A 27,093-nucleotide genomic window follows, 5' to 3' on the forward strand; every position below is an offset into this window, starting at 1 on the left:
TTATTTAAAAAACAAACAAAAAAACCCCAAAAACAAACAAACAAAAACCTAAAAAAAAACCCCCAACCACCCAACACAAAAAACACAAAAAAAGCAGATGCTCCCAAAAGCAAATTATTTTCTTCTGGCCATCCAAAAATGTGTATTCTGATAAGAAAGGTGACAAAGAAACAGAGAAGCAGTTGACAGCTTTAGGAATCCAGATATTTAACTTCCTTAGATTAAGTAATATAAACACAATCACAGGAAAATACAGTAAGTGCTACTTACTTTAACAAGTGTTTCAGGAGACACTTCTTCATCTGGCACCCAAAGTTTTGTTGTCTTTTTCCCTGGAAGCTAAACCAAATGTTAATTTTGTTATACTACTGTTACACTTCAGTGAAACCTGCTGTATTCTCCTCTTCCTTGTTTGCTTCTGAAGACAATACAGCAGTACTCACTGGTTAGCTTTATGCCTTCTGTATTTTATAGAAGTAGCGATTACAGAAGTGAGATACTGCTCTTGCCTCGCTATTGAAGTATCAGCAAATTTAGCAGTAGTAAAGGGTTTGGGTTTTTGTTGTTGTTCCTGAAAACTGTTGCTTTAGAGTGTAATAGCCATTGCTTTGAAAATAATTTCCAGTTTCCATATCCAGTAGATTGGAAGCACAGTTTTAGCCAGTTAATCTTTCCCTAAACAATGGCTGACAATGCACAAGTTCTTTTTTTCACTTTATAATCATTATCAATACAGAAGTATTGGAAAAATTAAAATTCAGTCTTCCATTTAAACAGTGTACTTCAGTTTCAAACATGCTATACTTCCAAAAACACCCACCTCAATCAACCCCAAAACAACAATGAAAATCACAACTTGCTTGCTCAAGGCAAGCAAAGTCAATACCAATTTTCTCATTTTTAACAAAAGTCAAATCATGAGTGATCAAATGTTGTGCTATATCGTTTGTTGCTTTTGTAAAGACTACCAAATTAGTACTAATTTCTATTCTTGTACTGTGGTTTTTCAATTGAGTCCAACAGTACATACAGAAATCGAAAGACAACCCTATACAAAAAGTAGAACTAACAAGCTACAAAATTTCCACAAGTACTTGCTGATTATCATACTACAGGAGTAGCAGAATCTTAATATGAGGTTTTAAAAATACTTACCCTATCATTCATTAGCAAATCTTTAACAATAAAAGTGGCAACCAAAGATTTCAAAGGGGCAGCAAACTGATCAGGTGCTAGCATGGCTATATGGCCAATAGTAACCAACGGTGTAATGAGATGCTCAAAATTGCTTGGATCCAGACTTTTATGCAGTGGCTAGAAAAAAGGCAACAAATTCAGGTATTACTGATATATTAGTATCTATTGAGAGGTGTGTGTGTGTGAGAGTTCTGTACAATGTTGTCCATGTCTATTTCAGAAATAGTTTTAAAAGAACTATTAATCATTTAAAGACACATTCACCAACTTGGCAAGTCTCCCACAAATTAAAAGAAAAACCAAGACGACAGACAAAATGTTTATCACATCTGGGTAGTTCAAGAAGTGGCAGCTCAAGCTCATTTATGAAACAATGGGTTAAAAAGCACATTTCCTTGTTGAAGTGTGCATACTACATCTCAAGATGGCAATTTCAATAATGGACTCTGATTCAGCCTTCAAAATAAAAGGCTGATGGGTACTAATTAAAAAGTACATTTGCACTTATAACTATAAAATCTATTTAAGTAGCCTCTATCATAATTTAGTTTTGCATGATTTCTGTAACCATTTGAATACTCCAGGCCAGTCCCAAAGATGAGGAGTGGTATATGGTTCCTCTTTCAACAAATAGTTTATGGTTCTAGCACACAGTCCAACACTTTGTGTTATTCCATCGTCTGTTAAAATACATAACCTTAAACGTGATGGATCATGGGATACAAAACCACCCTCCGCTACTATTCTTCAGGCCAAGCTGTATGAGAACAAAAGGGGAAAAATACCTTTTCTAAATTTGATACAACTTCCCATATAAATTGCCACTACATCTCTTAGTTTACATATGCAATGTAAAAGACTAATTAAAACTAACTTAAATATTTTAATTGTACCTCAAATATTTGTGCAAACTGCGTTTCTTTGCTGGAAAATATTGCATGGATGCAGTGAATAGCATACTTGGCTTGACGAGGGGGTCCCTTTTTAGCTTTATGATGCAACACTGGAAGCAAAGCACTTAAAAAAAAACAAAAAGGTAAGTACCTTTTCACAAATTGAAAGTCTTCCAAAATATCAAGCTAAAAAATATATAAATATACATATAAAGAACACAACACCTCTGCAACGTGCTAATTGTCCTTGTTTAGAAAATTTCTTTAAAAGAAAGAAAGAAAGAACAAGAAAAAGGTTATTTACATGGACTGCAAGTAAAAAGCCCCTAGTTTTTGTTGATAAAATATCATGTGGTAAAAACCCATTTTATCTGTACAAGTTATTGAACGCTCTTTTTGAAAATATTCTTATCTACACATCCCCATTAAACTGCAAAGAATGTTTTTACATTGCCATATATTTAATTTAGGAAAAAAGCATAAGTAATACTGAAGGGCAATGATAAAAATTATAGTACTATCAGTGACATGTGAGCTGTCACTACTTTGGATATATTCATTTCACTTCTATTCTTCAAAAAGCTGTGCATTTTAAAGTCGTTCAAAATCTCTTCCCTATTTTACCTGAAATAACACTTTCTTCTTAAGGAATGCAAGATAATACTATAGCATGCCAAAAGAAGAATGAGAACTTCCAAAATCCCATATAGGAAAGAACTGCTCAAACAGAGTAAGATAGACAACTTACGATCGTATATGAGGAAAGTCTTCTTCAATTTTACTTCCTGTATTTTTGAAAATTTGTAATGCAGCTTCTGCCACTTTTTCATCATCCATTTTCAAGCACGCCAGCAGAGATTCAAAAGTTTCAGCTGAATGAAATGAGATAGGGTGCGTAAATGAAAGTACCTGCCAAAATAAGAGGAAAGCCATGTTAATATTTTTTAAAGGTCCTTTTATATAGAACTTTCCATCAAGAGTAATTTTCCACTGCCATACTGGAATATTTATAATACTCTGCCTGGTCTTGTCACATGATCCACATTTTCAGTTTTTCCAACTTTATAATAGTACCTCCTAAACTCCTCTGTCTTTATACATGATCTCATCACTTTTAAATTACTTCTCCAGCCTCAATTTCTTCTCCTATGATTGTAAACATGCACTTCTCAGTGGCTACATCTAAATTAGCAAGTACTGGGTTACAACAGAAGCAGGCCTTAGGAGAAATACAATTGATGCTAAAGAAGTAATATTGACATTTCAGGGGTTTTACTTCAGGGTATTTCTAGAATGACTGAACTCAAATAAATGCAATTCTGAAGCCCAACTCATAATTTTCTTTCTCCAAAAGAAATCCAGCTTGTGTGCTCCCAGGCTTCATGCTTGTTTGCCAAGTGGAACAACTGGTTGTACTCCGAAGTGAAGTTCCTATCTCTAGAACAGTAATACCAATACGGTCTCTAGTCTCTCAAGCTTTCCACAGCAGCTTACTAGGTCCTGTACCTCTCCTTCAGATTCTTGGACTCTGTTTTCAAGTATAACAGTCCTTCCATGTTAAGGGAAAAAAAAATCATAAAAAATCCTTATTTGATCCTCCCTGAAAGTTTGCCTTGATTTTTAAGTGGCTGTTAATTATTAGCCTCTTTCCACATCATACTTTGACTGGTGGCAAAGAAATAATCCTCAAAATCTAGGAGCTTCTTCACATGCAGCTTTCTATTTTCACCAAGTTACCTTCCTCCCCAATTATTGTATGGCATTCCCTTCCCTGGACTCCTACATTTGTTCTTTCGAATTCTTCTCACGATGTACAAATCACTTTCTACAGGGCAACCTTACTTCTCTTACTTAAATGTGTCATGCCAGTTCATATCAATATGTATGTACTGACCTGGAAACCACCTTTGACATATATAGTCCTCCATGACATGATTCATTCTTACTCAGATTAATTTTTATGCTACTGGCTTTTTGTACATTTAACTAAACGTGCATATCTGGCTAAAGAGTCACATGCCATCAGATGAATCTATTAGGCTTCAGTTGATCTAAGATACTCTGAAAACTTCAGTATGGGAGTCCTTTAGATTTTGAGGCCTCTGAAAGTCAACCCACAGCCGGACTACCCCCAACACTCACATAACTGAGGTGGCACTATGGCACAAGCACCTTCCTGTGCAAGTACAGGCAAAGCTGACGCTGCATAGCACTTCTAGGATGAAGTCTTTGAGAGAGACTAAGTGAAACAAAAAGCCCTGTGTAGTTGCATTTAAAAAGTTTCACGCTTCTAACAGTATTTGTAAATAACACAGTAATCAGCCCTTTTCCTCCTACGAAAAATGGAGGACAGAGTAAGAAATTTTGTACAGTGTTTCCAGGAATGCATCTTGATGGGTTTGCTATGTTAACTGAGTCTCAAAGATTACACATAGTTGAAACAGGTAAGATCCCAAATTATGAGGAACTCAGAGGAGACACAGTATTATACTGATACACAAGTACAGTTCCAGAAGTACTGTAACCATAGTCACAAGCCACTAAATTCACACTCCAATAAACTAAGCTCAGCTACTGGTGTCACATATTCAACTACTTCTGACTACCAGAAAACCTTCTAAATGATTTCTAAAATAACCTTACTTATGTGCCACGTAAGATGATCATAGAGAACAAACAGCAAACCAGTATTCTGCCAGATAGCCACCTCATGCTTATGACTAAAGATATTGAGTGCTAATTACAAGTTTATTTTAACAAAGTTGCTTCAGAGAGTTTCACATGCTCACTGACCACCAGGAGTATACTTGCCTTAAGCAATTCAAGACCTGCTCTGATTGCCTGGTCAGTAGGTACACCCTCATCTTCATCATCAGCTGTTCCATCTATAGACTTGTTTACTTGCTTGATAAGGGCACTGAAGAGGAAAACAAAACATGGCTTTGTATTTACCGCAGTTCCACCCTGTATGACTGTTTTTGTAAGTTTAAGATAAAATCTTAAAGGAATTTATTTAAAAGATAAAACATAAGCTTGTTGTAAAATGTGTCAACTACATTCAGAATATGGCTGCCCTCATCTCCTATCTGAAACAAAGCTTATGAAGCATGAAGTTCAAGAATGTTTATCTATCCTGCATTAAGAAGTGTATACAAATTACTCCAGAAGGATGCCCAAAATAAGAAGACAATTTGAGCACTGCAAGCAACAAATTCAGGAAAGAATTATGGTGAGGTTACTAACTACTATGGATTCTTCATAATTGGTGAAAAATAACTGTTTTCAATGTTTAGCCTATAACCGAAAGAAAAAAAAAAATCCCAGACAAACCATTAAATAGCTGTGCTAAGAGTTGATGAAAAATATAAAAGACCTGTCTCTCCTGCATATTTCACCTTGACAGTAATGCCTGGTTTTTTCTTACACTGTACCCTGGGAAAGGAAATGGTGATTATCCAAATGATCTTATTCTGGAGTGGCGTAGGCAGCTTCCCTATCAAGAACTGAACAATACTCACAATATTCCTTCAGTACATCCTGTAAATGATACTTAGAGACAAAAAAAAAATTATCCCAAACGAAAACCAAGGAAACCCCCAGCAAAAATAAATAAAAACACCCCAACTGATAGAAAACCAAAGGAGAAGCCGCCTACTCAGACCTCCCAGACTTCCAACAGATATTTTTTTTCCTGCCCTTAGTTGGACAAAAATGACCATCTATGGAAAAAAGTCCTTTTTTTTGAGTATGTCTCAAAAATGAAGATGAATTTCAGTGAAATTTACAAAGACGGGAGAAGACAAATTCAGTGGCAAGATTATGTGCATTTCACTACTGTTTTTTGCTTGTATACTGTACAGTAGTCAGTCAGTAGCCAGAATGTGAAATAAACATTACAACTTAGTACCACATGCGAATATTAGTTTAGATACACATTTTATATTGCTTCTGTGAATGTGAACAATGTATTTTCAAATTTAAATTAGAAATCCAGTTACAAATTGTACCTAATTCAAGAACAGAAACAGATTTTTAAGTGAAATCTCAATGGCTCCATTACATTGCATACATAACAGGCAGAAACCGAAAAGTTCAAGTACTTAAAAGTCAATTACTATAGTTTGAATTATCAGGTAGGAACTTATCAGCATTTAGAACTAGTCATCTCCAATAAGGGACCACACGTTTCAAATACAGCTGCTAAATAATCATTTCAGCAATTGCTTCCCCTCCCCCGCAACCTCACTGGCTTACTCTTCCTTAAAGTCTTGATCATCACCATAACCTTTACTTCCTCAGCTGAATTACTGCTTATGTCACTATGAGCTGATATTCTGGGTGGAAAGCTTCAGTGAAGAGCCATGGACAGAAATTTCTTTTAAAGTACATCAGTCACAAACAGAACTTTGCCCATCAGCAACAGACGTACTTTTACTGACAGGTTGTCCTGGCTGTGCTGAATGACAAATCAATTGTTTCTGTGGCTACATTCTGAACAAGGACACAAAAACCTCTAAGCAAGGGGAAACAGACGAAAATACTGCAGGTCACCAGGCCTTACACCACACCCACCCAATCCATTACTGCTTGTGCTTAAAGGCAAAATAAGAAAGCCTGATTTCAAACCCTGTGATCTACAGCCAGTAACACACAAAAATACCTGATGGATTCAGTATCAATGTGCACAGGAGCAATTCTCTCAAGAAGAAACTTTATCATTTCCAGGAAAGGATTTGTTGGTTGTTTTGGATTGCCCAACTTCTTTGTTATTTCCCTCTGCAATATAAGTTTCAATTAGATTTAGAACCAATTCAGTTCCAAAAATATTCACATATTTGAAGAACAATTCTTACCACGCATCCTTCAGCCTGTTTGCAAGAACATGTTGGGCTAACAAGCATTTCTAACTGACTTCTTATTTTTTCATCATCTTCTAGAACTTGTGTGAACTTTTTCATGAAATCTTGAGCTTTCCCTGGATCAGGAAGGTTTCCTTTAAATAAGCAAAAGAAATCACTATTTATTTTAATAAGTATTGTAAATTGCACAAGTTTGAAATGTCACAACAAGAAGGTTTCTATGTGTGTTTAAGTTAACAAAGAAGGGGGGTTTGAGGGTAAGGCCAAATGACAAAACACCTTAACGTGTGCAGACATATCTATGGAGGACACTAACTTGTAAAAATTTGTGTATCCACAGACCTCTCCCAGCTATTTGCTTTCCTTGCGCTTCACACTAATTTTTCAGCAAGTCTAGCTGTTCTTGTTAGTAACATTAACAGTTGAAGTTGACTGCAGAACGCAAAGCCTATATTCCACAAAAGAATACACTCTGTACATAGATCACCTGATATGACAAGTGTGAAAAATGTCAAAAAGGGATTTTTGCTAAATTACCCCTTCACTAAACATAAGCTTCAAACCAGCTATCAACATTTTTAAAAAAGCTTTTAAAATGCATTGCTTAAACTACATATTACTTTCATTTTTACATTTTATATTTCAGCAAGTCAATTTATTGGCAAAGTATTAATATCCTACTTAAGATGTTTCATGGTTTTGGTACAGCTGACGTTAAGCAAAGTTGGTGCAGAAAACTGAATAGGACAGTTCAAAACAGGTTCTACTAAGTATTTGTTTTACTGTACTAATTATTTTTAATAAGGTGACACAGAACTAAAAGAATCAGAAAAATTACAAACTGATCAAATTTTATATCATAAACAAGAGAAAAAAGCATTTGGAACATTGCCAATGAAGCAGCAAGATTCAGCTTTTCCTCCACATTTTTTCAAAAACATACACAGCCTTAAGTAGTACCTTTTTGTGCCAGAACAGTTGGCAATTTAAAAAACCAACAATAAAAGGTTGATTCAAAAACAAAATTTCAGAATTGTGAAGCAAGTTCACTGTAAACCTGATCACTGGGTTTAATACTATTGGCACGGTGGGCTCGATGGAACAAGAAGCGTTGCTTTGGGGTTGGCAGCTTTTTGTTTGCTGAGAGTTCAGATTACATAGAAGTCCTTCAGTTTCCGAAGTGCCTTCCCTGCTACTAAAACCCAAGCTCTTGCACATTCCCCCAACAGCGCTTACAATACCAACACCTCAAAGACAGGTAAGTTATTAGCGGGTTAGTTAACACCTCCTAGTTAATATATATTCTATAATAAATATTAAAGCAGACACTAACATCCTAGATCTAGATTTTCAATTAGTCTACAAGAGGTGTAGCTGAAATGTCATGTGATAAGCTTCGTGACTGGAGACTTTTTACAGTAAGGAAGCAGTTCCGCCTACAGTTGTCTTAAGTCCTTAAACATGATGTTTACCATATGCTTTGTCATGATTTGTTTTAAATGTTACCTATTACAAAACTTTTTATAAGCTTATCTCAAATAATTTTAAAGCTTAATTTAAACACTTTATAAAGTAATATAGTTCAACAATAGTTTTTAAGACAGTGTAAATACTTCAACTGACTTACTTGTTATAACCATCACTTTTGAGAATATAGCTTTACTGCTGGCATCTGTCTGCAAGTCAAAAAAGAAAAATGAATTAAATAATGATTCCACATTATGTATTTCCACCTAAATACTGACTGAGCAAAATTCCATTATGCATTATCAACAAGTCAGCACCCATTTTGCTAACACAGCAGCATGTCAGAAGTCAAAACCACCACTGCAAAGTTAACACTAGACAGTTACAGGAAGTAAAAGGTAGATTATGCCTACAGTATCACCGTCTCACATACACTTACATAAAATATTTTTGTTACTTTTCTGTCTTCTATATAACTGATGAACAGCAATAATGGGTTATTTCTGTAACTGTTTTCCATCTAAAGCTTCTTTATTTTTAAATATAAAACAAACAGCAAGCATGAAATTAATCTTCTTGTTCAGGTATTGATTCTAAATAGTCTCAGTAGTAGTTCCTACCTTATTGTAAGGAAAGGATCAAGTCAATAGTGCTATCTCTGTTCAGCTGAATATGGAAGGTACACAATAGCAGTGCGATTGTGAAAGTAACAAACAGGGACCATGACAACAACAGAAAAAATGAAAACATAAAGGCATTTCAGGATATCTGGGAAGCTTAGATTTCAGTGAGACTGTTGGGCTGTTGTCATCATCCAACAGCACCTTACAAGCGAAGTAAATTACACAAAACAGGCTATGTCATTTATTTTCCTTTGTCAGTAATTCTGATATGGGGTTTCAAATTCCGTGTGTAAAGTCCACCTTAAGTGTTAATTCTGGCACTAAGTAAATGGAAGAAGAAAAAACCAAAACCCAACAAATTTCACAGCCAGGCAAAACTACATAGCAAGTATGTTTTCTTTATAAGTCTGTATTTCTAACAAATAAGCATATGTCTCTACAATGTTATCACCTACTACTTAGAAAAACTACTTCCCAAGACACTTTTCCTCCACTTTTAGCTGTAATCCACAATATTTACAGACTCGGATGCTTTATGGAGTTACACTTAAGTTTGAAATATTAAGGAATTATGAGTAAAAATTACAGAGGGAATCCTTAACCATACAGTGAAGATAACACCTTAATCATCTTCAGAAAAGTGTTCTAAGGTGGACAAAATGAGAAAGAAAAAAAAGAAATCTTTCATTGCATAACATCTATTAAGTGCTGTTAAACAACTCTGAAATCTTCATAAGTAAAATGAAAATGGGAACCCAAAAGAAAATTCAAGCTTACAGCAATGTTGTCAAAAGCATATAGACCCACCAGCTTCCAAACCATAAAGGAAACTGCTCTTTTGCCAAGTGACTAAAGACAGATCAATTTCAGTGACGTAACTTACAAAGTCTGCAAAACTTCCCAAATACATGGAAATAGTATCAATTATGGGCTACAATGATCAAATTATATTCTTCTGAGAAAATATTTAAATAGGAACACAACCACACTTAATAAGCTTCCATTGAAAAGTATTCAAATTCAAGAACAGTGTTCAGCCACAACCACTGCTAGAACTGTCTTTTATAGAACTCCCTTTGTGACAGACAAAAGTGACAGCGGACAAGCCTAAAAATTACAAACAAGAAAATATCAAGCTCAGAAAGGAGGCTCACCTCCAAAAAAGAACTCTTCCTACCAAAAGACTCAACATGAGGCAAATGAAGACAGACCTACAGTAGGCCTTGTCATCAGGTTTATATCAGGAAAAAAATGCTACGAGGTAGACACTAACGTTTTCTTATAAAAACTTGAAGACAGAGGTTAAAGTCTTGTTCGGGCACATCTCATTTATTTGCATTTCATTAGTGAAATCTGCATATAGATCTCAAATAAGGTTCACACAAGCCATATCAAGCTTTAGAGATATCAAAATTACAATTCATTACAGTAAGCTCAGGGAAGTGTCTATTTCCAGGAGGAGTATCCTTCAACTTGTCAAGAGTAAATTTCTGTGCTGCAGTTGATTAAGTACAATGAAAGAAAATAGGATTTTGAGTTCTAATGTATTCACACAGGTTTTTTAAGGAAAAAAGGAAATTAATTAGCAAATTTGTGGGAAATCTGGCGATGTTTGAGAACCTCAGAAAGATCAGAGTATAACAAAAACACAGCACGAGATTAAGACAAGCAATATTTTTAGTGGACATCCTTTCTGTCTTGTGACATGGCTACTTGGCACAAAATTCCCATTAAGTACTTCTGCAGAACTTGCCATTGCTTTTTAGTGTTCGAAAAATGCTACCATTCTGGGGGCTTTTGGCTTTCACAGCTGAGCAAGTATGTTCAGACAAGAAATGACAAAAAAACCCAGAAACAAAATCTGGTTTACAGCTTTCAAATAATGATGTCAGCAGATACAGAATCTCCATATTCACACCTCTTGCAACTCATAAGGAAAATACCAAAACTGTACTGTGAAGTTTCTTTAGTTCTGACTGGTTTGGTCTTCCAATACTGGCTAACTCTTCGAGTATTAGCTAAAGTTCCCATTAAAACAGACCTTACGTTGAGTAAACTACAAATCATTCAAGCAAAACGTGAAATAACCTGACTTAGAAGTATTCTTTTAGCTTCTAGTAGTATAACTTCACCGAATAACAACAGATTTAAGATGATCAAGAAAGATTTATTTTTCTAGATCTACTGTGGCACTTTAAGTACATTATCTTACATTCATGATATGGAAGCACCTGCAGCAAATGAAGCTTGTATTTTAATACAGACAAACCAGCAGTTACCCACTTTCCTACATGTGAACAAGCAATTTTATGTATTTTATTTAACTGTATACCATTGCTGCAAAAGAAAACAAGAGGAGCTGTGATTTATGGTTTTTGCTCTTCAGAAAAGTAACTCATCCTAAAGGCAAGTTTGAAGTCTGTTCTGTCTCAGATTAGGAGAAATTATGATGGGCAGAAATATAAAGTTCTTAAACGTTTTCACTCTTCTAAACAGTGCTTACACCAGGAAGAGCCTGAAGGGGGAAAAAAGGAGAATGCCTGAAGAGTCTCACTAAACAGCAAAAAGATTTTCTAAGAGGAAAAAAACCAGCAGACTGGAAAAGTTCAAGGATTTATACAGAATAATCTAGGTTGGAAGCAACAACTGTAGGTCACCTGGTTGAACTGCCTACTCAAAGCGGGGCCAACTTAGATCACTTTTTGCTCCAGGTCTCATCTAGATGCATTTTTAATGATGAAGACTTCACAACCTCTCTGGGCTACCTGTTCCCCTAATTGATAAACCTTACTGCAATTTTTTTTTTCCTTAGTACCTAACAAAAGCTTCCCTGTGGCAACTTCTCTACTCTGCTTCTTGTCCTGTCCCTCCTCATCTCAGAGTTCTCACAATGCCTATGCTTGCTACAGGGATAACATCTAATAACATCTACAGGAGAATCGATCAACAATTAAGCTATAATGATTAAGTGGAGAAATTAAACTGAAGTGAGAAAGTATATATGGTGACACCAAGTCATATTCTAATTCTAAAAGGTTACTAGTTCGTTTCAGTTTTGTTTCCTGAAAGAAAACAAAGTTTCTACAGCCCTGAATGGCTACTTGTCTCAAGATTATTACTGTCTTGGACTGTACGTCCCTTCAGTTTGGTTATGAAAATGCACTCATCCTAAACACAATGATTTAATCATATGAATTAATTACCAGTTTGGGGGTAAAACCCCAAATAAACCATACAAGGAGCATCACAGAAATAAGACTTAAGAACAGCCAAGCATTTGCATTGGGCATAATGGGCAGGGTCTGGGGTAGCCAAGGCCTGCCAGGGTGACCTGTGCAGAAGAGGTCAAGGGCTGCCCTGTGCCAGCCAAAGTTGCTTTCAGCTAGCTCTGCAACCACCAAACCAGCCCACCAACCACCAAAACTTTGACCAGAGGAGCCCACTGTGCTTCTGAGAAAAATATTTAAAAGAGGAAGACACCAGGGAAAGTGTGACTCTCAAGGGACTGTGGCTGGCAGAGGAACCCACACTGCAGCAGTGAGTAAGAAACAAGGAGCAGCAAAAGGAAAGGAACCACCATGCCTTGAACCCCACCTCCTGTGCTGCCATCGCCTCACTGAAGGCGCCAAGCACAGCATGTGGTGAGAGGCATCCAAAGGGAAGCCAAAGGCTGTTCTCTAAGTGTTTATTTGTTTGCTTTTATTTCTCAATACCAGAATAATTAGAAGTCTATGTTAACTGACAATAAACTAAATTCATTAAAATTCCCTGACTCAAAATGATTGTTACCCAGAACAGCATCTCTATCACAAGCCTCCTGAGTTCTCCCATGTAGTCCTCTTACTCAAAAGAGTAACATTTAAGTGTAGAGGATTAGCACTCAATAGTGAAAAATAGGATGAAAGCCACACAGACAAATGCAAACGCGTCAGTAGCATACACTGTTTTGAATGCAAATGCTGACATTTATCAAAACCTACATATTTAATTCCATATCCATTGATATTGTACAATTGACAAAAGAAGTTTCATTACATTTCCCTGAAAACAAAAATTGAAATTTCACTTTCAACTTAAATACAGAAAATATCAAGGACCTAACTCGGGTTTTAAGTGCGTAAGTGTATTTAAACTACACCAAAGACTATAAAACAGTATATAAAAAAAATATTTCAACCCAGTCTCCAAGGCACAATGAAGTACTGTACCAGCAATTACTGCACTTAGCATTTAATACAACATTACAGCATGTTTTAAATGCCCTAAATCAAAATTATGAATGTCGCCTGCAATCAGGACTGAAACAGTAAGGGATTAATTTTGACTTGGTAAGTCTCCTCTCTGTCTGAAAAACAGTAGCATTTCTCAGCAAATACATCAGGTAATCCAACCACACAGTTACCCACTCTTTCTGGTTCAGGTAACTCCAGCAAATGGGTAATTCAGACAAAACTTTATCAAATTTACTGTGGTATACAAGTATATACACACATAGCAAATACAAATCACACACACACATATACGACTGTGAGCATAGCAACACTTTACATATAATTCCTGTTTAAAAAAGCACCAGATGACTTTAATGCAATGAGTTTAAAGTTCTAATCACATTCCATATTATAGCCAGAATTTCATCTTATGATCTTTTCCCCACCCAAACATGAGTATGTACATATATAAAAATAAAATAAATCTGAATTTTATTTTATGATAATATCTCAAACACTCAATAAATGTTTATTTTTTCCTTCTGAGCAAATCTGTAAACAAAAACTCAATTGTAGTCTGGTATCTCCAAAACCACAACTTTTAGTAAGTTTCCAAGAGGGAAGAGAAACAAGTAGCCTGCTAGGGTAAAAATACTGCGATTTACTGGATGTTATTAATCATACATAAGATAAGAACTTAGGGTGCATAGGTACTTTTTCACAACTACTTGATTTGGCAGTAAAAAATAATGTGCTGATTTTTCCCTTTTTCAAGAGCCAGAACAATCCTAGCAAGATGCAATTCAAACACTGGGAGCAGTATTTTAGTACCAAATGACTGGCAAAATCCTTCTAAAATTTCTGTAACACCTCGTTCTCTTCAATTTTACTAACAAAATGCATACACATTTCCTACTGCAAACGCAGTCTAACAGAGTATCAGTTAACTTTAACAGTATTTTCTATCTGTCATTAAAAATAAGCTTGATACTCAAAGAAATGGAATTAAAACACATCGTATCAAGTAAAACTGCATATTCACTGTGAGATAAAGATAAACTGAACTCACTTTGGGTTGTTTTATTAGGTCAACTAAATCCTTTACTTGATGTCGCAGCAGATTTTGACACTTCCACATTTCATTCAATGCTCTAAAAAAAAATTTAAAAAAAAATCAAAATAATTTATTCAAATACACAGCTGTCCAATAAGAGCTTTTACATTTTTTTCAACTTCAGACTCAGAAATGTGGTCATCCCCTGAACTTTCATTGCTGTGTGAGCAAAGGCTAAATGTTTCCTAGTAGCACGATACAGAAATTTTAATTAGTCATATCAGAGTGGAACAAAGTGAGATTTTGAAGCATTTAATTTCAGATGCTTAACTAAACTGCCTTTAAAAGAAAGTAGGAAGTAACTGATGTCTGGCCCATAAAGAACTCATTTGTACAAGCCTGAAATCACTCTTCTAAAAACATTCCAAGCAGCGGGCTAAAGCAGATGTTTAAGATTTTTATCATCAAAACAATGTTTTTCTTGCACGCAGAAAGCAGCTAGTAGATGAATAAATTGTGAAAAGTGGACATGATTAGACTTGTAAGAGATGCATTAGAGCTATTCAACACGATTGAAAATCATTTTCCAAGAAAAATAAGCCATATAAATAAAATCACAGCTTCATTTAAAAAAAATCTAGAATCCACAGAACTGTAGAATTCTGAAGTTATTTGTTGCCTGAAGTAAGTGCTGAAAGGAATCCACTTTGAATTAGTTTTTTTTTTAGCTTATACTAAAAATTACTAGAATAGTAACTGTTTATTAATATACTACTCTTAATTTTAGTTTGTTACTAGTCTCCCTCACAAGAACCCCTCCCCCCCACATTTTCAAGTGACTGAGTACTACTAAACGAAAAACAAAGTAAAATCAACTCAATTCAGTCAAATCGTGAATATTACAGCAGCAAAAACAGTCAGATTCATGTGTATGTACCCATTTCAAGCCGGAGAAGGCACGTAACAAGTAAAATGCATACTGAAGGAGGAAAGACAAACAGTTAATTCCTTCCCACTCTGAAGTCATCCCAGCTACTACAACGAGGAATTATTAATTGAGAATTCGTCAGATACGATCTAGGGCTAGTGAATGCTACTATCTGTGCTATCTCTTTTCAGAAATAAGAGGACTGACATGCACTCAAGCTTTTTTCCAGATCTTTGACGCTACTTTTTTTAGCTGTTTATAGTCAAAAGGTACCACACCTTGTTAGACAACACCCTATTAGTTTTGGGTTTGTGTTTTTTTTTTCCAAAATCCCACTTGAAAAATAGGTATTATTGCTACAGTCTATTTTCTGATAGTTTGTAAACTACTTTCATCCACTGGCTTAGGATACTCATAACAATTTGAAACTAATTTACAGTCGTATCTGCATTAAAAATTTTGTAAGTCAAAACCAGCACATACTTAACAGCATTTGAATCCAGTGTTGCATAAAGATAATACAAACATTTCATTCGTTCGTTTGTTTCCAAGTTGTGAGGGACCATGTACTGAGCAAAGATGCGTTCAACAAGCAATCTGAAAGACAGGATTAAGAAACTCAAACTGTAACGGAAGAAAGCAGTCTTGAATTACTAAAACACTCATTCAAATATTCTTAGACCAATCCAGAGATCAGTTGTTGCATATAAAGATGGGTTTATTAAAAAACTTAAAGGTCAAGTTACTTATCTTCCAATATAATTCAGCATAAATAAACAAAAATGTATCATTACGGAAGATGTAACATTAATGTTGGCAGTAGGACATTTAAGGACAGTATAAATCTAGACAGGAAGCAGAGGATTTTAAGAGAAGGATGTCTCTTGATTATCAGCCCAAAAGAGATGCTATCAGTGAATTTCAAAACGGGTTAGTATCAGGGTACATTCATGAATTGACCCTAATTAACGGACCTAAAATAAGAAAAGAAATACATTGATTGTATCACACATTATCATGAAGCTCAGAAATAGAACTGAGGTACTAGTCAGAAGAAGTTGACTTCCTTCCACCCCTCCCTGACCCCTTCCCCAAGGGCTGAGTTTATCCCATTTCTTTTGCTTCTGAAAAAAAAAAAAAAAAAAATAAAGTGGGTACATTCACAAGGGAATTATTAAAAGCTTCTGCTATAACACTGAAGCTCCTTATTTGGAAACAGGGGAAGAGAGTGGTTTGGGGTCTGCCAGTTACCTAGGAAAGACCGAGAAGAAAAACCAAAAGGAAAACTAAGCCTATGTTGCAATGAAGTCCCAAGACTTTTGCAAATTGAGGTCAACATTAACAGAATGGAGTAAATAGGTAAAAAAATAATAAGTTACCTGTGGTCAAACCCCAAACCCAGCCAGTTTAAAAAGATCCTGAAGTTAAAGAAAAACATGAGCAGGCAAGATTTGATCTTAAGATCCAAACAGTTCTGTCTACTTCCATGGTACCACAAAATAATTGCTTGTTTTGAAGATGAACCTTTGAAGCCACGAGTTTTTGAAAATACTTGTGGGAGTTTGCAATGCCACTTGTATCTGATAAGGCCAAAGGCTCATATCCAAAGCCACCAAGACACCCTTGATTAGTCAAGGTGAACTAGTTCCCAAACTAGTTCCTCATCAGCAACTATCTATTTCTCAATACAAACAATCATATACAATACTATAGCTGGTATGACAGAGGCACTGCTTTCACGACAAACCCAGGACAAGGCTCTAATTCACGGCTATTATAGTACAGAAGAGTGAGATGCCTTAACCATTGTCATTACCTGTACTAGATCTTTAAAGCATACAGGAACAACATGCAAACCTAAAGCAAGATTGTTACAGCAATTTTAGTTACTGAATTTTAACATAAAAATTAGCCAGGTACTGGAATATAAACAAAAGCCTCCTTTATTGAAGCAGTGAAGTACAGCTAAAATTTTGAAACATTCTGACCTATCTCACCCATTAGAATAATTTTTGGCAAAAAAAAAAGTAGAGGAAACACAGGACAACATTTGGCTGCAGTGTTATAAAATTACATACTGGATCACAAAATACAGGATTATCAAGTCTCCTTCTTGTCTGTATTTAAGCACAAATAAAAAACCCCAAAACATCTGCATAGTAACTTACCACACTTATTCACAGAATCACCCAGCTTTCATGACTGACTTACCGGTCATCAATACTGTTTTGATAATATATGTGCAGAAGTTTATCTTTGATCCATGATATCTGTTTTGCAGCTTCTTTTCCTGCTTCTGATTGTAATGAGTATTTCTTGTATATCTGTGCGAGTCCCATCATAGCTTCCTTCCTCACTCTCCACTTCAGAAAAAGTAATAGTACCCGGTTTAGCAGTTGAAAACTCAAAACTGGAAAGACTTTAGAATTTCATAGTCTACACTATTTATTTACAGAAAAGTTAAATTGATTTCTATGTTCAACACTTTCTCATTAGGACATATATTGCATCATATCTATTAAGCTAAACCTTTCACCATCAGTAACAACAATGCAAGTATGCCTCTTGAATTTAGAATTCTTACAAATTTAAGCCAACAACCTTTCTCACAGTCTATACTGAATATTTGTGATTGTATTATGGCTGCAACAGGGGAAAGCATGTCACCAAATGAAAAAAAGTTAGGTGATAGTGTTAATTTTAAAACATTTGCAATCAACAGCCTTGTTTACCGCACTTTAACATAAGCAGCAAACCTCATAAATTTTGCCAAGTAATGAAACATAGCTGAACTAAATTTAAAGACTATTAAAATTTGAAAGCTACTACACTGATTTGTAGTTGTCCAATGACCTAATTAAAAGCAGATAAAACTAGCTACATCTGATGGTGGAACACTTTTCATCAGTAATCTACATCACGAAACCTGCTTGCAAAATCTCTTTAAAATGTTAGTTTTATGAGGGTCTCATTTTACTTAGAAATTTTATTAGAACGAGACAACTGGAACAACACTGTTGTGCTTCAGCCTTTTTTGGGGGGTTTACCCTAAGCATAGTATCTTAGAAATATAGCACAATGAAAAATGTGGTATTTCAGTCAGGGGCAAAAGATGCCTCATTAAATAGACAGCTTCAAAATGTTTTGCATTATATTGGGTTTCATTCATCATTTTAAAATTATAGTTCAGCATTTTTTAGAAGCACTGCTTTTCAAAAAGCTGAATCAAAGTCTAGAAATACAACTCACAGCCATTATTAGTACTAATTACATCTTACCCGCTTGTCCAGTGTTCGTTCTCTGACAAAATTAAGCAGGTGATCATTGACAAGCAAAAGATCTTTTTTAGCAGCAGTAACTATGGATACTATAACATCATGCCTTATGGCCTCTTCAGGGTCATGTGACCTTACTTTAAGATACTCTGGAAAAAAACAAAATGATTATTTCATTCTAAGTATACAACTTCAGCTACTTTTCTTTCCCTAGACATACCCAAATGACAGAGGCAGAAAGCATGATTCTCTACTGTTTTGAGCATTAACAGTAAGAAACAAATAGTATTCTTTAACTGAAAAGTAATCAATCAGTAGAACTTGATATTTGCCTAGAGTATCAAATATTTGTATTTCTGGTCTTATAAGAAATAAGAAAATGGAAATAAAGAGTTATGGGTTTACATTTTTATTTCTATTATTTCTTACAACAGTTAGGCTATGTCTACATTAGCAACTACCATAGCCAAACAGAATTGCATCTGTAGATTAGAACGGACAGTGCTGAGAACCTGCTAAGTTTAAAATGTATATATTTTCAAGTCTTACCTCAGGCTAGAGGCTACGCTATTCCCGCAGACTCCATGTCCTGTGGCTGCTGGAGCACATTAGTTGCGCTCCTGGCCATAATTTCTGTTATTATCCACAAGGAATCTAGTTCACATACTTCAGAAACACTCCACAGTGAGCACCACACAACCATTGTAAGCAGGGACAAATGAAGAGACATACTTCGAAAGCATGCTCTTTGCCCAGGCTACAATGGTTATTCAGACACATGCTAGTTTATTAATCTTAAAACAATTCTTCCTAGACTATTTTGGCCCATTGCTGCTCATTTGGTAGCCTCAATGATCTTATATAATCAAAATTTTAAGATTCCTGCTTGTGTCAAACATGTTAGCTACTATTGTCATTTTAGAAATATGACAAATACAATGGCAAAGTCCGTATTATTTTTTTTAGAAGTACGTATTTTAGGTTAATTTAGAAACACAAATGGGTAGGAAAACACACACAAAAGTTAAGATCACTGTACACAGCATAGATCAGTGAAGCATTGATAACATTAAGAAACATTGAAAGTTTACTTTGAACGCTGTTCTCATTACTGTTCAATAACCAGTGAAAATTTTCAAGTCTCATCTGAAATACTGGCCATTAACATTTCTAGTAACCAGCACAAGTGTTAAAAGAGCACATCAAGAAATAAAGCTTTGCACTTATGGACATTATGAAATTGAAAATCCAAATAAGACATTTTTTAAAAACTTTTGTTCCACAGGATCACATAGTAAACTAAAACAAATGAAGAACAACGCCACTGCACAGAACAGTTCTGATGTCAAACACCAGTGAGTCAGGGAAATTTTTCAATAATTTGACTTTGATGAGCGCTGTGGGGAGACAGAGGAGGGGCAAGCAAAATTACATTTCCCAGAGGATACCATTAGAGGGGGCACAAAGTCTTTCTGCAATGAAAAAAAAAAAAATCCTTGAAAATACAATTCTGATAATTGAAAAGGAAATATCTTTACCATTCCATTAAGGAAAGGTCCAGAAGCTTACTACTATTTTTTTTTTTTTTTTTTAAATAAAGCTGGCTTAACAATGCCAGTAACTATGGGACAACTCTACCTTGCCTGTATTTGTAACTAACTTGACAAACACTCAGGAAGCAGGCCACCAATCCCATGCACTTAACAGCTCTTTAAATTCCCTCCTTAGAGCAAATAGACAAAGATATAACCTCCAAAAATTACAAGTAGGAGTTTACTGATCAGTGGGATACAATCTCCACATATAGACTATGAGGGGAAAAAAACCCCAACCAACCAATTCTATTTACACTTTTTTCATTAAGACATCAGGAGCAAGGAATACTAAACGCTTCTATTTATGCCATGGCCTTCTTCCTACAGAGGTCTTCAATTACAGGCTTTGTTTGATCTGAAGGAACAGGAACTAACGACTGTAGTCAGTCACAAGGACTGTTGTCATGTTTCAGACAGTGGCTGTGTAACACACGTTTCAGCTTTGTGGAACTGCACCCTAATTAACAAATGCCATGACCATTAGTTTAGCCAGGCGGTCTTTGCCTGATCCTATGGTGCTTCATTTCAACAGCAGTTGGGAATGCAACTACTGTAAGAGGGTGACTTCTTTGGCTAATGCATTCTTTATGTACAACCCCTAGCAGCACTGAAAGCAGGGACTCTGTGACTTACAACCCCAACCCCAATTATGTCCTCCACAACAACTGACAATGTTACTCGGGATTACAACTAACCTTCCCGACTTTTCCAGGAGACATAAAATTGTATTTTAGCATTATAATAACTCTGATACCTGTTAAGTCTTTTGCTAGGTCGGGATGGTTCATAAGGCAGTGACTTGCAAATTTCACACATTCAAGACGAATAGGTACGTGGATATCATTAAACCTATTTAGAAACAAGACAATGCATTACAACAAAAAACCCCATCACTTCTACCACAGTAATTAGTTTATTTCGACACAATCTCAAATACCTCCAAAAACATTTTTATGCCTCCCATGCACAGTAACATGCATAAAACATCTCTGATTTCACAGTACTAAGTAGACTGTGTTTAGCTTAACAAAAAGTTCCTGCATTCATTTATTAATTCACATTCTGAACACGAAGGGAAATATCCTCACCTGATACACAAGAAAATCCCCCAGGCAGACAACAACTATTCATTAGAAAGATGTCTGACAGTATTTTAACTATCTTTCCTGTAATGCTCCACGTAATTAACCACAAAGCATGTATCAGCAACTGAAAGTTTTGTAAGTCTGTGGTATTAGTCCCCTCTTTAAACTGTATGACAAACAGCAAGCAGATGGGCATCTAGCCTAGTAAAAATTTCTTGAGATGGATCACTTCAGCTTCCATAATATTTCCTTTCAAAAGACTGAATTAGGTTTGATGCTTGAAAACAAGTATTTTCTTGTGTTTAGTTTTAGTAATTTTAAAATAAAAATATGGATGTAATGATTTACACACAATTATTTTGAAAAATTAAATGCATTTTCAAGCTATCCTCAAAATGCTCTGATTTAAACAAATTAAAAATCAAATTCTAGGACATTATTGCTGTGTAAATGATTCTTTATCAAACAAAAGAGGTTTTAAGGAATAACTTTTAATGAACACCAGCTATGTTTTCAAAATCAAGAGATTTTAAGAATGGTTCCTTTCATAACACAGCTATTACAGCTTAGTTAAAATCCCTGAAAAAAGTAAATACACGTATGTGATTCATAACTAGTTGAAAACAGTAATTATGAAAAACAGATTGCATGTATTCACACTGCTTCACATTATAAGACAATGAAGCATCTTCCTTTGGGCCCAATTACATCTAGTATTTTTTTATGAGATGCAATGTTTTAAATAGTTATATACTTCCAAGCAAAAGACCTTCCCTCAGTTAAATTCCCTGTACTTTTAAAAGCAGCATTTATTTCAGGACTTCATTCATATCAAAATTCAATCATGCATTCAATCATATCAAACCAGTTATAAACTACTGCATTTATAATATTTTATAGAGTTTGTCCTCATTTACTCAAGTAAAAAACATTTTCATCATAGTATCCATACTTAATTTTCTCCTGACTATAAGCTCCCACTATATTTTCTATCTCAAACTGGCAAAACTTTTCAAAACCAAAAGACTAAGTGTTTGCAGCATTATAAATACTGCATACCTCTTTTAATGCACTCCTACCATTAAAAAAAAAATTTTAACCAGTACACAAATACTGTAAATAAAAGCCTCAAAACCGGTTCTATTATCACCTGATGCTACAAATGTCATTTGATGTTGTTTTAGGATTATTCCATCATTGAATAGTTTCATTTGTGAAGAAATTAAAATTTCTTTTTAAAAAATAAATTCACTATTTTTCAAATTAAAATAAACTTTTTTATATTAAAATAAACTATTCCTTTTTCTTGACAATGGCCACAAAGATTGTTGCAAAAAAAAAAAAAAGAACTAAAAGATTATTTATAATTGTTCATTCTGCAGAATCACAGATACAGATGATGTGTATATAATAATCACTTTAACATTATCTGTTGGATTTCAGATAAAGCAGCAAGAGGGAACTCATGCTCAGCTGTGTCACTTAAAAAAAAAAGAGTTGAATTATACTTCATTGAATGTTTTTCCCCTCCCAGGAAGGGAAGTAAACCAGCACATACCTCCCCAGGTAGCACTGCCAAAGTGGTTTGTTTTGAGATGCCAGCTCTGAATCCTTTGCCCCAAACATTTTTGCTAGAAGTTTTACAACTTGCAGGCGTTCTTCATTATCATTGCTCTGGAAAATGAACATATTTATTATTTTTTTTAAATTAAAAAATAAAACAAACCCCGCAAACCTCAGAAAAACAGGTCTGTTTTGTACAGCTTCTACACTAGTATACTTACACACCTCTAGAAATATCATCATACAGCTTAACAGATTTTTCTTGTACACAAATGTGTATATCTCAAGAAAAAAAACCCTCGCTATTATTGGGAGAAGACAAAATAATAAAGGCAGTAGAAACAAAAAAACACTTAGAGACAAAAATCAATGTGAACAAAGCCTAGTGAAAAACACAAGAAACATACATCTTTAACCCTCGTTTACAGATTACTGATCCTGTCAGGAAATCTGATATGTGCCTATACAAACATACATAAATTCAAATACAACGCAAAATCCACAAAACTCATTCTACATTTGTTTGTAATTAAGCAATATTCTAGAGAACTGTAAACCTTTATGTGCAAACATTTAGTTAAAAAAAAGAAGTTTTCTGAAAACAAGTTTTTAGAGAACATCAGATGAAGTACCCAAGATTTGAGATGCAAAAGGATCTGGTCCTGTATTTAAGCCTATATTAAAAAATGCTGAGTTACAACAGCTACTTTTCTTTCATATTTAAAATTAGGACTGACAGAGATAAAACAAGGCCTTTTTCAATTTTTTTTTATTTTCACTGGTTTGCACTACACTTGTTTAATAAAACACACAGCATTTGAAGCTTAATACATACTTCAAAAATGTGTGCTAACATTTGTGCAATTAGCACGTATTTACTGTTCACCAAATTTTCTTTTGATTATTAAAGAAAACCAGAACAACTGGCTGCAACACTTCTTTGAAAAGGGAGTAGCTAAAAATTAGTTTATACTTACTAGACATTATTCACTGCTTATTATTTCAGTCTTTTTTTTTTTCTGGTAATAAAGACAAGGATTGTTTAAAATACTGTTCTTTTTTACCATCTTTGACATTCTTATTAGTTCAACATCATCTTTTGAATGTGAACAAGAAGTAAGAGCACGATGTAGCTGTCAGATTTCTCTAATACACCACAGTCTTAAAGACCAACTATTTCTCCTGACTCAATACCATAAATGGGCTGAAGTTTCCCAGTATGCCCTTTTAATTCAGCTCCCCAAGAACAGTAAAAGCATTTGTAAAATCTTTAAAGTAACAGAGGTGGAGAAGTTAAGAACGAAGAAATCTAACACTGATACATTACACTAAAAAAGACTAATTCTTCCAAATATACTTTAGTATTATTAGCAGCATTAACAGTAAATATATTAATATGTTTGTCTGCATTTGACTATTTTTTCCAACTAAAATTTACATTACTGAAAGCCATCTACAACCTCCTTTTCCTATCTGTAGTAACTATCTTTTTTCTTGATGAGTTTCAGCTTTTAAGGTTCATTATGCTACAAATTCTCATTCTGTGCCCTCATGCTTACAAATTTTAAAATTTTTTGTAGCTTACGTTAGTACAACCACCATTACTCACATCCCACCTACACCTGCTTAAACCAACAAAGTACTGAAAACATTAAGAATCTCTGAATTTCTCTAGGTAACCATCACAGATCCAGAGCAAGACACCCCAGAGGGTGGGGAAGGATTGGGATGGAGGAGTCAGGAGTACACTAAAAATTCAACTACTTAATTACACAGCCAGAAATATAGAAGCAAAAAGGCATTAAAAAAAAACCCAACAAAGACATCCTTAATGAATTGGCTGCAGAAGAAGTTTTCACTGTATTAGCCACTTATCCAATTATATGACAACCCACGCATGTTTCTAGTCTTGTTTGTAGAAACAATGAATATTTGTGATTATGGATCAAGAGTATTATTTGGTACTTCCTAAATTTGGGCCCAGATATTGGTCTCCTTGAAACATTCTTAAATAAGCTCCTAAAGGTATAAAAATCAACCTGTACTTCTTGTTAAATGAATGTGTCACTGCTACAGTCTTGTCTCCTTTGTTCTACTTTAATCTCTACTACTTTTTCTGAGGAAAACCAAAAAACAGCAGAAAAAAAAAAACCAAAACAAAACCCAACCAACCAACAATAAAAAAAAAAAAAACCAAGAAAAAAAAAAAAGGTTATCAAACTGAAAAACATCTTAATCCTTCTCTACCCTATGAGACATTCCCTACTTGAAGAGTCACATACTTCACCTCTTTTCTTAGGTATGACCCAGCACTCTTTATGCCTAACATGGTTGCATAATGACTTGTCAATAAAAATTGATGCTGAACACTGATGTTCTCATTTCCCCATACATGCTCCTAACACACAGGCAGCTGCTCTACTGAGAAAATATTAGGGTCTGTCACTAACAACAGCTAAGTTGGTCAGATTGTTATCACTACCAAGTCCAAAAAAACAGGCAGCACTGAAGATCTGGGGGAGTTTGGGAATAGAAGCAGACACATGATCTGAAACTTGCCAAAAAATTTAATTACCATATCCAGGAAGAAAGGCAGCGCCACAATAACAGAAGGCAACATTTTTATTGGTTTTATTCATGGCATCATATTGGCTTAGCAAGATGATAAAATAAAAACCATTTATGATTATTTCCTATATAATCTATTTGTGAGCTTTTCATTCTCCTGAACACTGAAGTGGTATTCAGTTTCAGTAATACAAATCTCTAAAATTCAAATGTGAGTGAAGGAGTATCAGCTTCCTTTACAAGCTGACCCACACAACAATACATTCTTACATCCGTTCTCTCCTACACCAATAATGCTTCTGTGCCAATGCTAGATCTCTAAACACAGTGTCTTAAAATGCCAAGACCAGGTACAAATGACTGATCCTCAGAAGAGATTAAATTAGATGAATTTCAGTGTGTGTTCCCTTGCTAATCCCAGAGACTTCTTTCCAAAATTAGGTAAAAAAAACCCTAAAACACCACAACCAGAAGTAGTAACTATGACTTGACACAGCTCTCACTGAGTGTTAAGAGTTTAACATTACTCCTCTTCTGCCACATGAGAACACATGAGATTTTTCTTTACAAATATAAAGATGCAGCGAGTTGACCCTGGCCAAAAGCCAAACACCCAACCCAGCCTCTCACTCACTCTCCTCTCCTGCACAAAGAGGGGAAGGAGGGAAAACAGAAGGAAAACTAAAATGCTCATGGATCTAGATAACAACAGTTCAATAGGTAAAAAAAAAAAAAAGCTGGGTGCACAAGTAAAGAGGGAATTCATTCACTACTTCCCATTGGCAGGCAGATGTCCCACCAGTTCCTGGAGAGCAGGGTCTCAGCATGCACAGTGCTTGCTTGTGAAGGCAAACACCATGAGTATGAACATCATCCCCTTCCTCCTTCCCCTCTGCTTTTATTGCTGAGCATGTGTCCCCTCTCAGCCTCCTGCCCTGCCTCTAGTCTGCTCATGAAAGCCTTTACCTGTGGAAGCACTGCACAGCAACCACCAAAACATCAGTGTGCCATCAACACTTTCAGCCACAAACATACGCTACTATACAGACCGCCATAAAGAAAATTAACTCAATTCTAGCCAGACCCAAAAGGATAACTAGTTTGCCCACTTCTGTATGATATGCAGCACAGCACTACACAAACCTGACTGCATTTAAATTCTCTTCAAACATACTTAAATATTCTTGGGACAGACGGGACAGAAAAAGCAGCTGAGGGAATAAAGCACTCAAAAGCTGCACATTTCAGAGAATACCAGTTACTGCCAGCAACCTTTCATTTTTCATCTAAATAAACATGTACAATTCTTACAGCAGTTAAAACTACCTGGCATTGTGACCAAACTGTATGGTCACTGGTTGTAGCAAAATGGCAAGGTGCTTGAACACTAGGTGGCCACACCGGTTAGATCCAAAATAGTAAATATGCACAACAGTGTTACTGAGGTACCTAAGCTTTCTCACAAGTTCCATGCACAGTCAAAAATTTATTTGGTCAGTGACAGGAAAGCCCTCGGATTTTTCCCACTCAAAGAGACAGTCTAGAACTTCTATAAGATCCTGATCTCATGAAGATAAACTGAGAGGCTTCCTGTCATGAAGAGTACAAAAGAAGTTCAGGGAGACTGAGAGCAAGGGATTTGGATCCTGCCAGGTAATGAGTCACAGATGTTTGGTTCACATCCTCAAACTCCTATCGGTCACAGGGGCTGAGAACAAGGCAGTTCAACCAGCCGGAAGGCTGAGAAGATTACTCAGTGAAGCTCACCTGGTTGT

General features: G+C 35.4%; 1 protein-coding gene across 4 annotated transcripts in view; it reads right to left on the reverse strand.

The window, feature by feature from the left end:
- The window catches only part of PDS5B (PDS5 cohesin associated factor B), a 115,290-nt gene that overhangs the window by 41,627 nt on the left and 46,570 nt on the right, over positions 1-27,093 (reverse strand). For all 4 annotated transcript variants that reach the window (XM_055802045.1, XM_055802043.1, XM_055802044.1 and 1 more), the window contains exons 9-22: positions 22,746-22,861; positions 20,857-20,951; positions 18,511-18,656; positions 17,444-17,595; positions 15,716-15,829; positions 14,320-14,401; positions 8,577-8,625; positions 6,944-7,083; positions 6,751-6,866; positions 4,902-5,007; positions 2,839-2,999; positions 2,091-2,214; positions 1,156-1,314; positions 271-339 (exon numbers count right to left, since the gene is read on the reverse strand). In XM_055802045.1, the coding sequence (XP_055658020.1) occupies positions 271-339; positions 1,156-1,314; positions 2,091-2,214; positions 2,839-2,999; positions 4,902-5,007; positions 6,751-6,866; positions 6,944-7,083; positions 8,577-8,625; positions 14,320-14,401; positions 15,716-15,829; positions 17,444-17,595; positions 18,511-18,656; positions 20,857-20,951; positions 22,746-22,861 (1,629 nt within the window). The remainder of the gene's footprint in view (positions 1-270; positions 340-1,155; positions 1,315-2,090; positions 2,215-2,838; positions 3,000-4,901; positions 5,008-6,750; positions 6,867-6,943; positions 7,084-8,576; positions 8,626-14,319; positions 14,402-15,715; positions 15,830-17,443; positions 17,596-18,510; positions 18,657-20,856; positions 20,952-22,745; positions 22,862-27,093) is intronic.

Source organism: Falco peregrinus, chromosome 4 (genome assembly GCF_023634155.1).
Source record: "Falco peregrinus isolate bFalPer1 chromosome 4, bFalPer1.pri, whole genome shotgun sequence".
NCBI lineage: Eukaryota > Metazoa > Chordata > Aves > Falconiformes > Falconidae > Falco > Falco peregrinus.